Genomic DNA, 12,104 nt, shown 5'->3' on the forward strand with positions numbered 1-12,104 from the left:
CTGCTTCAGCGCACTCAGGACCTCAGACTGGGGTGAGGTTTTCTTTGACATTATGAGGTATTGTGTGTAGGTTGAAAAGGGAAAAAACAATTTGATCTCTTTTAGAATAAGGCTGTAGCGTAACAAATGGTGGAAAAAGTCAAGGGGTCTGAATACTTTCCCAACACATTGTATATTAATCAGCACTGATAAAAGCAGACTAAGATTGAGAGAACATTTTAATAGAAAGCAGTACAAAAAAAAAAAGAAACGTGAATAAATAAAAAAAGTTGTTATTTTCCTGACTGGTAAAAAAAATGCAGTTTTAGACAAGCCTCGTGAAAATACAATAAACAGAGGAAATACAGTAGTTACAGACGTTGGTACGTAGGTGCGGCAGTGTGAATACAGTATAGTGCAATACAATAAAGGAGACGCAGTCCAATACAGTAGTTAAAAAGACCTACATTATACGTTTCCACCAACCACAGGGTTGAAGATTCATTCCAGAACATGTGGAGTGTTTGTCAACACACACACACAGAGAGAGAGAGAGCGCGAGCGCGAGAGAGCGAGAGAGGAAATGTCACTGCCAGTCTAGCAGTGCTCACCATGTGAACATCAGTGATGCGACAGTGTTTTTGGTCAGTGCAGTAAAAAAATAACATTTCACAGTGTCACCAGAGTCCATTTGTAAGGCGCCCTTCTGTTCCCAAAGCCACATCTCTCCAACCTACAATGTGTCCATTGTATGTTGATCTAGAGCAGGCGGGCCTCTAATGATCAAAATGTCATACCTCTTCATAATGAATTCCTGTCCTGATACAGGGTGTATGAAAGGGAGAAGTCAGTAGTGAAAGAATGTCAGTTATTTGGTATGAGGATCGTTGGTTACAGAACGACGTCCCTGGGAACATTTAATGACTACGTCTGGCAGCAACTGGTCCCCCACCAAAAAAATAATCACACACAAATTCACTAAGGCCACGAAACAGGCCTGCTAGACCACACAGTGTAACCACCCAGGCCCGTCCACAGCAAACATGACACACACACAAGCAAATGGAAAGAAGCCTATATCCTGTGCAGTCGGGGCAAGACACACACTCAAACACAAACTTCCAAGCGCACACATTCAAACGTTGCCCAAAACAAACACACAATTAGGGAAGCGCCTAGGAGCTGTTTTGGATTCTCCAGTTCAGGAAAAGCTACATTTAAACTGAGCGCAGATGAACAGAGAGGGAGAGGCATCATTCTGGGTCCTCCTCAATGCAGAGAGACTCCTCCTGAAAGCTGGTCCCTGTAAATGCCCAGGACAAAGAGAGATGGTCCAAACGACTATGTTTACAGTGCAGATAAACTTCCAGTATAAACAGAGGGAGCTTTTCTTATGGGAGTGTGAGAGAGAGAGAATGGGGGGAGGTAGAGCAGAGCAGGAGAGGAAGACAAGAAACGAGTGAGTGAGGCGGGAGAGAGGTGGTATGGCCTGACACTGGGGGGGGTTGGAATAACAAGCTAGGGAGATGGAGGATGGTGTGAGTGTTGAGGAAAGACTGTTGGTGTGTGGAGGGGTGGGGGAGACAGGCAGACCAGCTGAAATCAAGAGTATGTCTCAAGCTCTCGGTTTCCTCTCGGTTTCCTCTCTGTTGACGAGGTCTGCTGTGCTTCAACAGTCCCCCCGGCGGAGACTGGACCTACTGAAGGAATTTCTGTGAAGACATAAAAAGATGAAAAGACAGATTAAAATGCTGCTATCTGGATGAGGGTTTTGCAATGTGTGGATGAAGGAGCCTCTTCATTGCTGGTTTGGTGTATGTGATTTTGTGTTCTGGCAGGTGTGTCTGTGCTGTATCTGGCTGTGATTAGAAATCCTCTAGCCCTCACATAAGACACGCAGCTGGCTCCAAAAACACCCAGTCAGAAACCAACCAACAATGTGCCAGACGCTTTCCAAAACAGATCTGCTGAGATGATTGAAGCAGCAGCTGCATTGTGTGCGGATGAAGGGGTCCTACTAATGGTACTCAGTGGGGCGTGATGCATGTTTGTGTGACTACGCGTATGTGAAGTGTCGAGTTACTACTGTGTTTTTCAAAGCAGAGGCTGGCAGTGGGGTGTTCAAATGGATTAGCTCACAGCGTGTGTGTTTGCATCTGTGTGTGTGTTAGACGGTGTCCAGTTACTATTGTGTAGGCTGTAGATGTCAGTGCTCTGTAGAGCTGGATGCACTCATGTTGTGTGTGTGTGTGTGTGCGTGCGTGCGCGGTGTCTGTGTATTATGAGTGTGTGTGTCCATGCATATTCATAAGTGTGTGAATCCAGTTTCTTGTACATAGACATGGAATCACTGGTCACTTTAATAATGTTTACTTACTGTTTTACTCATCTTATATGTATATACTGTATTCTACTGTATTTAGTCAATGCCACTCAGACATTGCTCATCCTAATATTTACATTTTCTTAATTCCATTCTTTGATTCTTTGATTTGATTTGTAACCTTTGTGTAGCAGACTGAAGCCCTGCAGCCGGCAGTGTCCTGTAGAGCTGGGGGATCTTGCGGGTGATGAGAGGTCCCAGAGACTCTTTCAGCTTATTGTAGTTCCTCTCCATTTCCTTGTGGTACTCTTTCTGGTCTGGACCAATCAGAGTCTTGTTCTTCCTCAGGGCATCCTCACACCTGCAGGAGAGGAAGGAACACACACACAAGGACTCAAAGTCTGTTCACTGGGTTATTGAACCGTGTGCGTGTGTGTGTGTGTGTGTGTGTGTGTGTCAGACTTTCTAGTCCATGTACAGGCTTTGTAAGGTGTCATCACCTCTTAGTGAAGTCTTTAAAGCAGAGGCGTAGTTTGTTGTGATGACGGTACAGCTTGGGGTCATCAGGAATGTCAGAGAGAAAGACCTGGGCAACCTCCAGAGGGCCCTGCACACGAGAGACAAGAGAGGGAGCGAAAGAGCGAGAGAGAGAGAGAGAGAGGGTTACATACACACTCCAACATGTCAAACACACAAAGGGATATTACACAACACACACAGTACCTGGTTGACAGTAGTGCCCACAGAGCCCTGCAGCACCATCTGTAGCATCTTGGCGTCGGCAGGCTCCTGGTGGGTAGCGAAGGCCAGCTCCTGGGTCTTCTTCTGCATGTCCTCTATAGCCACCTCCATGGGAACCAGGATGATCTGGAGAGAAGAGGGGACAGCGATATGATCATGAGCACTGCCTCACTGCTAGTGGATTAAGCTACTGTTATGTACTGTAAAGCTCTATGAGCACCTGGAAAAACACTGCTAACAGTGCTCACCATGTTTCACACTAGTCATACATGTACACAGTGACCCACCTCCTCTTTGTGGATGACGTTGACGCGTGTCTTGATGTAGGGGAAAGCGTGGGACGTGGTGAGGATGGACTTGCGTTTGTACTGCTCGTGCAGGTCCCCGTGGGCGCGCCCATCCAAGGTGAAGGGGGTGCAGTACATGAAGGTGCGCAGGTTGTAGTTCTTGTCGAAGTAGGTGATCCTCTCCTTCAGCTCGTACGTGTCGAAGAAGGGCTCCACGTAGGTGATCTGGAGGTAGGCCTGACAGACACACAACACATATATTAGCACTGGAGGTAGGCCTGAGAGCCACGCAGATATACAACACATAGATCAGTACCACGGGGTCATTCCTCACGTCCCCATGTGAAAACCGCAACCCAAACCTTCAGTCGTTTCTCTTTCTGAGACTTTGGGCCTTATACCTTATTGGGGTCCAGCTTGTTCTTGTCCACATGGTTGGAGTCCTTGATAATCTCCACCACATCATCTCCAAACCGCTCAGCATAGAACTCCTGAACAAGACGTAGAGAGACATTCAAAAGACTGGTATCAGCTTATAAACACATGATCCAGTGAGTTACAGAAATGATCACTGACGTGTTTGGGTGTAGTATAAATGATTATTTTCTTGTCCTCCTCGTCATTCTCCTCAGACCGTACCTCTAGTCTGTAGGAGATCTCAGCCAGCTTGGTGATAGAGGGCTCCTTGTACACAAACTCCTGCTCATCCAGGTCCCCAAAGCGACAGCCGTAGAAGCCCACCCGGAAGTAGGTCCCAAACATCCTCTACACACTATAGAGATGGGCATGAAAGACAGAGAGGGGGGAGGGGGAAGAATAGTTAAACAGAATACAGAGATTACTTTCAGAGTCCTAAATCGACATGTTACAACCAGGGCTCCATATGCGACAACATATTTTGCTGTGCGACTTGAAGTTTTAATTTGGGGGTGCCTTCGTAAAGTATTCAGACCCCTTAACCTTTTCCACATTTTGTTACATTACAGCGTTATTCTAAAATGGATGAAATAGATTTCCCCCCTCAAATCTACATACAATACCACATAATGAGACTTCTTGGGTATGACGTTACAAGATAGACACAGCTGTATTAGGGGAGTTTCTCCCATTCTTCTCTGCAGATCCTCCCAAGCTCTGTCAGGTTGGATGGGGAGCATCGCTGCACAGTTATTTCCATGTCTGTCCAGAGATGTTCGATTGGGTTCAAGTCCGGGCTCTGGCTGGGCCACTCAAGGACATTCAGAGACTTGTCCCGAAGCCACTCCTGCGTTGTCTTGGCTGTGTGCTTAGGGTCGTTGTCCTGTTGGAAAGTGAACCTTCACCCCATTCTGAGGTCCTGAGCGCTCTGGAGCATGTTTTCATCAAGGAGCTCTCTGTACTTTGCTTCTTTCATCTTTGCCTCGATCATGACTAGTCTCCCAATCCCAGCAGCTGAAAAACATCCCCACGGCGTGATACTGCCACCACCATGATTCACTGTAGGAATGGTGCCAGGTTTCCTCCAAACGTGATGCTTGGCATTCAGGCCAAAGAGTTCAATCTTGGCTTCATCAGACCAGATAATCTTGTTTCTGATGGTCTGAGAGTCTTTAGGTGCCTTTCTACAAACTCCAAGCAGGCTGTCATGTGGCTTTTACTGAAGAGTGGCTTCCATCTGGCCACTCTTCAATAAAGTGGCATGTTGCAGAGATGGCTGTCCTTCTGGAAGGTTCTCCCATCTCCACAGAGGAACTCTGGAGCTCTGTTAGAGTGACCCTCGGATTCTTGGTCACCTCCCTGACCAAAGTCCTTCTCCCCCAATTGCTCAGTTTGGCCGGGTGGCCAGCTATAGGAAGAGTCTTGGTGGTTCCAAACTTCTTCCACTTAAGAATGATGGAGCCACTGTGTTCTTTTGGACCTTCAATGTTGCAGAACTTTTTTGGTACCCTTCCCCGGGAACATCAGTGCTACCAAATACATTTTTTAATTTAGAGCCCCAGTTAAAACATTGAAAACATATGCTACCACAGCAACCAGTAAATACGCCCCAGAGAGTTGGAGCCAGTCAATCTTGTGCAACTGTTTTACACAACTATGTATTGGTTAAGTGTGTGAAAGTGTGAATGCAATACTGTGGTTTGACAAAATGTTGGGGAGAGTTTTATTACATTTCACTCACCAGTTAGGAAACATCATCCAGAAAAGACAGGAAAGGCAGGGAAACCACAGGGAAGAGAAATCAAATATTATTGTTTAAATGCAATTATAAACTGGGTGGTTTGAGCCCTGAATGCTGATTGGCTGACAGCTGTGGTATATCAGACCCAATACCATGGGTATGACAAAACATGCATTTTTGCTGCTTTAATTACATTGGTAACCAGATTATAATAGCAATAAGGCACCTCGGAGTTTGTGGTATATGGCCAATATACCACGGCTAAGGGCTGTATCCAGGCACTCCGCTTTGCGTCGCGCATAAGAACAGCCCTTTGCCGTGGTATATTGACCATATACCATACCGCAGCGTGCCTTATTGCTTAAATAAACTTAATATCCGTTAAGTTACGCAAACAAACAGCATATTTCATTTACTTTACCTCCCATCCAGAACTCTGGTTGTAGATTTTGTTAAAGGCGTCCTGCAACTTTCCATGGACAGTAGCCAGCTTCTTGAAGTCTCTGTTGGCCTCGTGGACCGGGAGTAGGATCTTATACACCTCGTTGATGGCCTCGTACATGGAAGCCTGCAGGGGAGATACAGTATGAAACAGTGAGAGGACAGTGAGAAGTCTACCTACAATTCATATATACATTACAAAAACCTGGCTTTCTCTATGTGAACATACAGCTCTGACTATTTACTAGGTGGCTCAAAGAGAGATTCAAAAGTTATTTATCACGTATTTAAGGACATCTCAATGTAAAGAAGATCTGAGTAATACCATGTGGAAGGAGGTTGCAGCTTGCTCCAGCAGCCCCACCAGCCCCACCTCGCTGAAGTACTTCCCCGCACAGATACCCTCCTCCTCCGGGGACAGGATGTCATCAGACACCGCTGACTCCTCCAGAACGTTAGACGAGATGTGCTACAGCAGGTAAGGGACATAACAGTCAGGAAAAGACTAAGGTTTTGAGGTATACTATAAATGGACAGGAAAACACACACACTCCTGACCTGGAAGGTGACACAGCCAATGGGCAGGTAGCGGCAGTCCTCCAGCATGTTGAGGTACTCTGCCACCAGGGCGGCGCTGTGCACCAGGCAGTGGGCTGCCTCCGCGTGGTTCCCTCTCTCCGAGTGCTTCCCCGCCATGTTCTGCAGCCACGTCAGGCGCAGGTCAGGGGAGTTCTGGTAGCCCTTAGCGATCCTGAGGGTGGGGGGTGGGGGAGAAAGACTGAAAATCAGGGCGGTAAATAGCTAATGCAATCCAAGCCGGGGCAGCAGGAAGCCTAGTGGTTAGAGCGTTGGGCCAGTAACCCGAAAGGTTGCTGGATCGAATCCCCGAGCTGACAAGGTAAAAATCTGTCGTTCTGCCCCTGAGCAAGGCAGTTAACCCACTGTTACCCGGGCGCTGAAGACGTGGATGTCGATTATGGCAGCCCCCCCCGCACTTCTCTGATTCAGAGGGGTTGGGTTACATGCAGAAGACACATTTCAGTTGAAGGCATTCAGTTGTACTGACTTGGTATCCCCCTTTCCCCTTGGACTTCTCTTTACTGAGTTTGTGGATGTGAATGTGTTTGAGAGAAAATGGTTGTGCCGATGAGACAGCTGTTGAATGTGTAATACCTGTACATGAGATCAATGAGCATCTCAGGGTCCTGCTGGTGCTCCTTCATCTTGACTGTGTCAGTCAGAATCATGTGCAGATTGAAGACCAGATCCTGGACCTGTTCTGGGAACGGGGAGTCCCGTAGCTCCAGGTCCTCCTCTGCGTAGGTCAGGATGGTTTTTAGGGAACGTCGGAGGTGCTCCTCATTGAAGTTCTGAGATGTCCCCACCAGGGAGGACAGGGACATGGTGACCTGCATCTTCACCCGGGCAAAGTTCTACACCAGAGAGAGGATGAGTCAATACTCCAGAAGGGATGTGACCAATACAGAATTCCACAACATGTCAGTTGATGGTGTTGAGACTGAACTGGAACCATCTTTACTTCTATTCTTATTGCATTGTTGACAGGTGAACCTGCAAGTAAGCATTTCATTATAACGCATACACCACCTGTATCCTGTGCACAGGACAAATATACAGGATTTGATTTGTATTATTGTGGGAAGATCTTTGCCTGGAAATCCATACTGAATTCACGCTTCCTTTCATTTATTGTTTCACTTCATAACAGTTAAACGGAGTGTGAATGCAGTTTTGTCTTTCCAGGCTATGACACGCTTCTTCTGTATGAGTGAGACTCACGTTGCCGATCTCAAAGTTCTGCCTCATCAGCAGGTAGAGGGAGGCGGAGGCTTGACTCCGGACAGAGCCCACACTGCTGCTGCAGTGGCGGAGCAGACGCAGACACAGGTCAGCACACAGCTCTGTGTCCTCCTCAAACAGCATCTCTGGGAACTACACACACAACACTTAATCCACACACACACACACAAATACTTGTGTGTGTGTAACTAACATACGGGCGCAAACACACACACCTTGAAGACCAGTCCCCTCTGTGTAGTGAAGCAGTGCTGCAGGAAGAGGGCACTCTGACTCCCTGCCATGCTGTGGAGGAGGACTCTCAACACCCCGCCCAAAACACTCTCCTTCAGCTCCGACGCCAACACCGTCTTCACTATGATCTCCAGCGTGTCCAGGACGACCAGAGAGGCTTCAGTGGCCAGGTTTCCATCCACCACGGACTCCTGCTCCGTCTCCGTCTTAGTTCTGCAACGAAACAGGGTTTTACAATCCCTCAGACACACACAAATCCGTACAAACTTCGCTATACAACGTGCCTACACAAATACTGAACACAGACCGTTGATGACAAGTTCTATCGATTCATTGGTCTACCTCTGCATTAATCTGTGCATATGGCGGGGACCTACTTGTCGACTCGGTCGGTGTTCTGTCTCCAGTGAGTGACGTTCTTCCGCCATCTGACATTCTCATTGCCATATGGACTCCGCTCTGAACAAAAACAAAGCATAAGGACACTTGTAACAACTGCAAAGGGACATTGCATGTAGAAAAATCTCAAACTATGATGGCCCATCCGGTGCTGGTACCTCTGCAGCGACGGACCATCTCCTGTCGGGCTCCGATGGTTCCCAGAATGGCCTCCTCTAGACGAGCCTTCATGTCCTGAGACTTCTTAAACGTCAGGCTGTTGATACGCTCCAGAGCCTTCTTCCCCTGGGACAACCAATCAGAGATGGAACGGTCAGAACGGCTATAATAGGAGGTATTCAGGTCAGAGTCCAACAGGGGTAACAGGTGAAGGACGAGAGGTGCAGCGGTCTGATCAGTGAGGGGGGACAGAAGTGGTGCCTACCTTGTACTCGAAGCAGGACACCGAGAGGTGCAGCAGGTCTGATCAGCGAGGGGGGACAGAAGTGGTGCCTACCTTGTACTCGAAGCAGGACACCGAGAGGTGCAGCAGGTCTGATCAGCGAGGGGGGACAGAAGTGGTGCCTACCTTGTACTCGAAGCAGGACACCGAGAGGTGCAGCAGGTCTGATCAGTGAGGGGGGACAGAAGTGGTGCCTACCTTGTACTCGAAGCAGGACACCGAGAGGTGCAGCAGGTCTGATCAGCGAGGGGGGACAGAAGTGGTGCCTACCTTGTACTCGAAGCAGGACACCGAGAGGTGCAGCAGGTCTAGCAGCCTGTTGATCTGCAGCACAGAGAGGTCTGACACCCAGCTCTCCAGCAGCGCAGCATCTGCGTTCTTCAGGACCCACAGGAAAGACACCAGCAGAGTCCTACTGCACTCTGCCGACAGAGAGCTGCACTGACGACCAGCCTGGGAGGGAGATGAACACCCACATTAGGGCTAGGAGTTTTCCCTGATGTCACTTTGCAAACAACGTCACTTTGCAAACAACGTCACTTTGCAAACAACGTCACTTTGCAAACTAAGTCACTTTGCAAACTAAGTCACTTTGCAAACTATGTGGATGAGAAAGAGTGTCAGAGGAGCTCATGAGCAGTGAGCCATCTACAGGTAGTGAGGGGTAGTTCAATATGGAGGCTGTCATTAGAAGGCATGCTGTACCCCCTCTGGTGTTGTGGATTTGCCCCATGCTGGTACTGTACCTTAGTGTGGAAGTTTACTACAAAGGATCTCAATAACAGGGGAGGGGGAAAATAAGTTCAATCGTTACCAGGGTTACTGGAGTTACTAAAAATGCCTGAGATATGAAAGCCTGAGGCAGTAAGCTCCACACAGCAGAGGGGGGCTGATGGTTTCTCATTACTCACCACCGTGGGCATGGTGAAGTTGGGGGCTTTGGCATGCGGCAGCGGGGATCCAGCGATTGCCATGGCGACAGACTGACTGATGGTTCCGTTGTCTGGGTCCCCGTCGTCTTGCATAGCGGGGGCGTGGCGGCCCCGGGCGGGAGAAGTGTCTGACAAACACAGGAACAAAACATACTGCTGATTCTATCAACCTAAGCGAGAGTAACTAACTAGCATGCAATCTCCCACCTCCAATCAGGGTTTAAACACAACGCCACATGGTCAGAGAAGAGGAAGATGATGCTGGTTAACCTACAGCAGGGGTAGGCAACTAGATTAGGCCGCGGGACGATTTTTGTCGGAGCGGATGGTTGGGGGGGCCATAACATAATTATAATAATTTATACACTGCAAATTGACCACAACTAAGCCCAAAAAAAGATTGTATTTGAGAATAACAATAATTTCATACCTTGATTATATTGAGACATATCTCTTTTTTATTTGTGGGAATACTTGGGAACAGACTTCCTAAATTCATTCCTGGTGATTGGACAGTCTTTTTTAAATTACATTTTTAATTTTTTTACAATACCCCAAAAACTTACTGGACATTTTTGGCACGTGGTCAGCCTGCTGCCGACCCCTGACCTACAGAGTGTCCTTCTCACCTGTGAAGTCATGGAGCTGGGGCAGGGTGTCCATGACGATGGGTATGAGGGGCAGGTAGAGCTGGGCGATGTGGGTTCGCACCTGGGGGTCCGTGTAGCGAGGGTCCGCATCATGACTGCACATCAGAGAGTGGACTGCACTGATGGCCTTCTTATGCAGGAAAAACACCCTGGGGGAGACAATGAGTCAGTACGTGCCGTGTGCGTCTAGTTGTGTGTGTGTGTGTGTGTGTGTGAGAGCTTGTGTGTGTGAAGCCTCCTCACCCCTCCCCATCAGGCTCCAGGATGAGGGATAGTTCAGTCAGCAGCAGGCCAGACAGGAAGTGTTGCTGTCTGAAGGGGACGGAGAGCTCAAACATACTGGCCACACCCTGGTCCTGGTGCATACTGGAGAACGCTGAACCCTGAGAGAGGGAGGGAGATGGATGGATGGTGAGAGGAGGGAGAGGAAGGACTTTCTAGCAAGAGTATTACTACAGATGTCCGCAGATGACAAAGTTGGCCCTTGGTCAAGATCACTGTGTTGCCTAGTAATGAATGGAGCTACCTGGGAGGTGGTGGAGGAGGTGGAGGGGGAGGGCGAAGCGGGGGGGCTGAGGGTGGAGCATGGTAGGTTGAGGGTGACGTAGTGCTCATGGCTGCACACAATGCGGGTGAAGTCCATTCTCAGAGCAGTCAGAGAGCTGGGGTTCTGGGCTGTGTGGAACTTGTTGGCAATCTGACACACACAGACACAGACACACACAGAGAGACATATGGTTCAGGAATGTGTAAGACAACGTATTCAGGGACGGGTTGCAGTAAAAGCAAATGATGTCATGTGTGTTTGTCATTTGTGATGACTGACAGTGGGTGTAAATACTGCCTTGTATTATGGCAGAATAGTGACACTTTCTGTATTCATGTTCGTACGTGCCTGTTTGTAGTAGAACCAGACACTCACTGTCTGAGAGTGGGTGAGTGGGTGTCTGTGTTTATCGTTGGAGCAGATAACAGGACCTGTGTGTGTGTGTATGTGTGTGTGTGTGTGTGTGTGTGTGTGTGTGTGTGTGTGTGTGTGTGTACCTGTTTGTAGTAGGAGCGGATGAGGTTGAAGACAAAGCCACGGTCCATGAGAGACAGCAGGTCATTCAGGAAGAAGGCCAGACTGCTGTTCAACCTCTCCACAAGCTCCACATCCTGAGAGAGAGACAGGGAAGGAGGGAGAGAAAGTCCATCATTAGAGAATATGGGAAGGGCTAAAAGGACAGAAGTTATACTTTGTATTCCCTAAAAAAGGGAAACGTGACTCCTACGCTCTGCAATTACGTTCTAATGGCCCTTGGGTTGTGGCCACTGTACCTTGTGGTATCGCCCTGCTACATCAGCACTGATAGCCCCCACTAGAGCAGCGATGTCATCCACAAAGCGGTCTGGGAAGCGCTGGCGTCTGGGAAGGTCTATCCGGGAGGACAGGAACAGGTGGTGGGACATACTCTTCGTCTGGGAGAGGAGGAGAGGGAGGGAGGAAAAGAGGGATCACGGATTGTATCTAATTCTTCAAATGAACACTGGCTATGTAAAACATCACATTCCTTCATGCTTTTCTCTGAATGACAAATTTGACCAACTGTTTCTTAATTTACGGAAATCCATAAACGGCCTGTGTGATGAGGACGAGTGAGTAAGATCAAGATCTCATGAACGATGACATACAAGACACAGCAGTCATCATCCTC

General features: G+C 48.3%; 1 protein-coding gene across 6 annotated transcripts in view; it reads right to left on the bottom strand.

Moving 5' to 3' along the window:
- Positions 1-200: 200 nt before the first annotated feature.
- LOC110486360 (dedicator of cytokinesis protein 7) overlaps positions 201-12,104 on the bottom strand; it is a 38,413-nt gene continuing 26,509 nt past the window's right edge. For all 6 annotated transcript variants that reach the window (XM_036941065.1, XM_036941066.1, XM_036941064.1 and 3 more), the window contains 22 exons: positions 11,728-11,868; positions 11,452-11,565; positions 10,934-11,104; positions 10,651-10,790; positions 10,387-10,556; positions 9,737-9,885; positions 9,096-9,278; positions 8,542-8,668; positions 8,362-8,443; positions 7,966-8,197; positions 7,730-7,882; positions 7,103-7,362; positions 6,488-6,680; positions 6,255-6,398; positions 5,910-6,056; positions 3,970-4,095; positions 3,732-3,821; positions 3,331-3,567; positions 3,026-3,169; positions 2,803-2,909; positions 2,484-2,663; positions 201-1,691 (listed from right to left, as the gene is read on the bottom strand). In XM_036941065.1, the coding sequence (XP_036796960.1) occupies positions 1,649-1,691; positions 2,484-2,663; positions 2,803-2,909; positions 3,026-3,169; positions 3,331-3,567; positions 3,732-3,821; positions 3,970-4,095; positions 5,910-6,056; positions 6,255-6,398; positions 6,488-6,680; positions 7,103-7,362; positions 7,730-7,882; positions 7,966-8,197; positions 8,362-8,443; positions 8,542-8,668; positions 9,096-9,278; positions 9,737-9,885; positions 10,387-10,556; positions 10,651-10,790; positions 10,934-11,104; positions 11,452-11,565; positions 11,728-11,868 (3,333 nt within the window). In that variant the 3' untranslated portion in view covers positions 201-1,648. The remainder of the gene's footprint in view (positions 1,692-2,483; positions 2,664-2,802; positions 2,910-3,025; positions 3,170-3,330; positions 3,568-3,731; positions 3,822-3,969; positions 4,096-5,909; positions 6,057-6,254; positions 6,399-6,487; positions 6,681-7,102; positions 7,363-7,729; positions 7,883-7,965; positions 8,198-8,361; positions 8,444-8,541; positions 8,669-9,095; positions 9,279-9,736; positions 9,886-10,386; positions 10,557-10,650; positions 10,791-10,933; positions 11,105-11,451; positions 11,566-11,727; positions 11,869-12,104) is intronic.

This window comes from Oncorhynchus mykiss, chromosome 13, assembly GCF_013265735.2.
Source record: "Oncorhynchus mykiss isolate Arlee chromosome 13, USDA_OmykA_1.1, whole genome shotgun sequence".
Classification (NCBI taxonomy): Eukaryota; Metazoa; Chordata; class Actinopteri; order Salmoniformes; family Salmonidae; genus Oncorhynchus; species Oncorhynchus mykiss.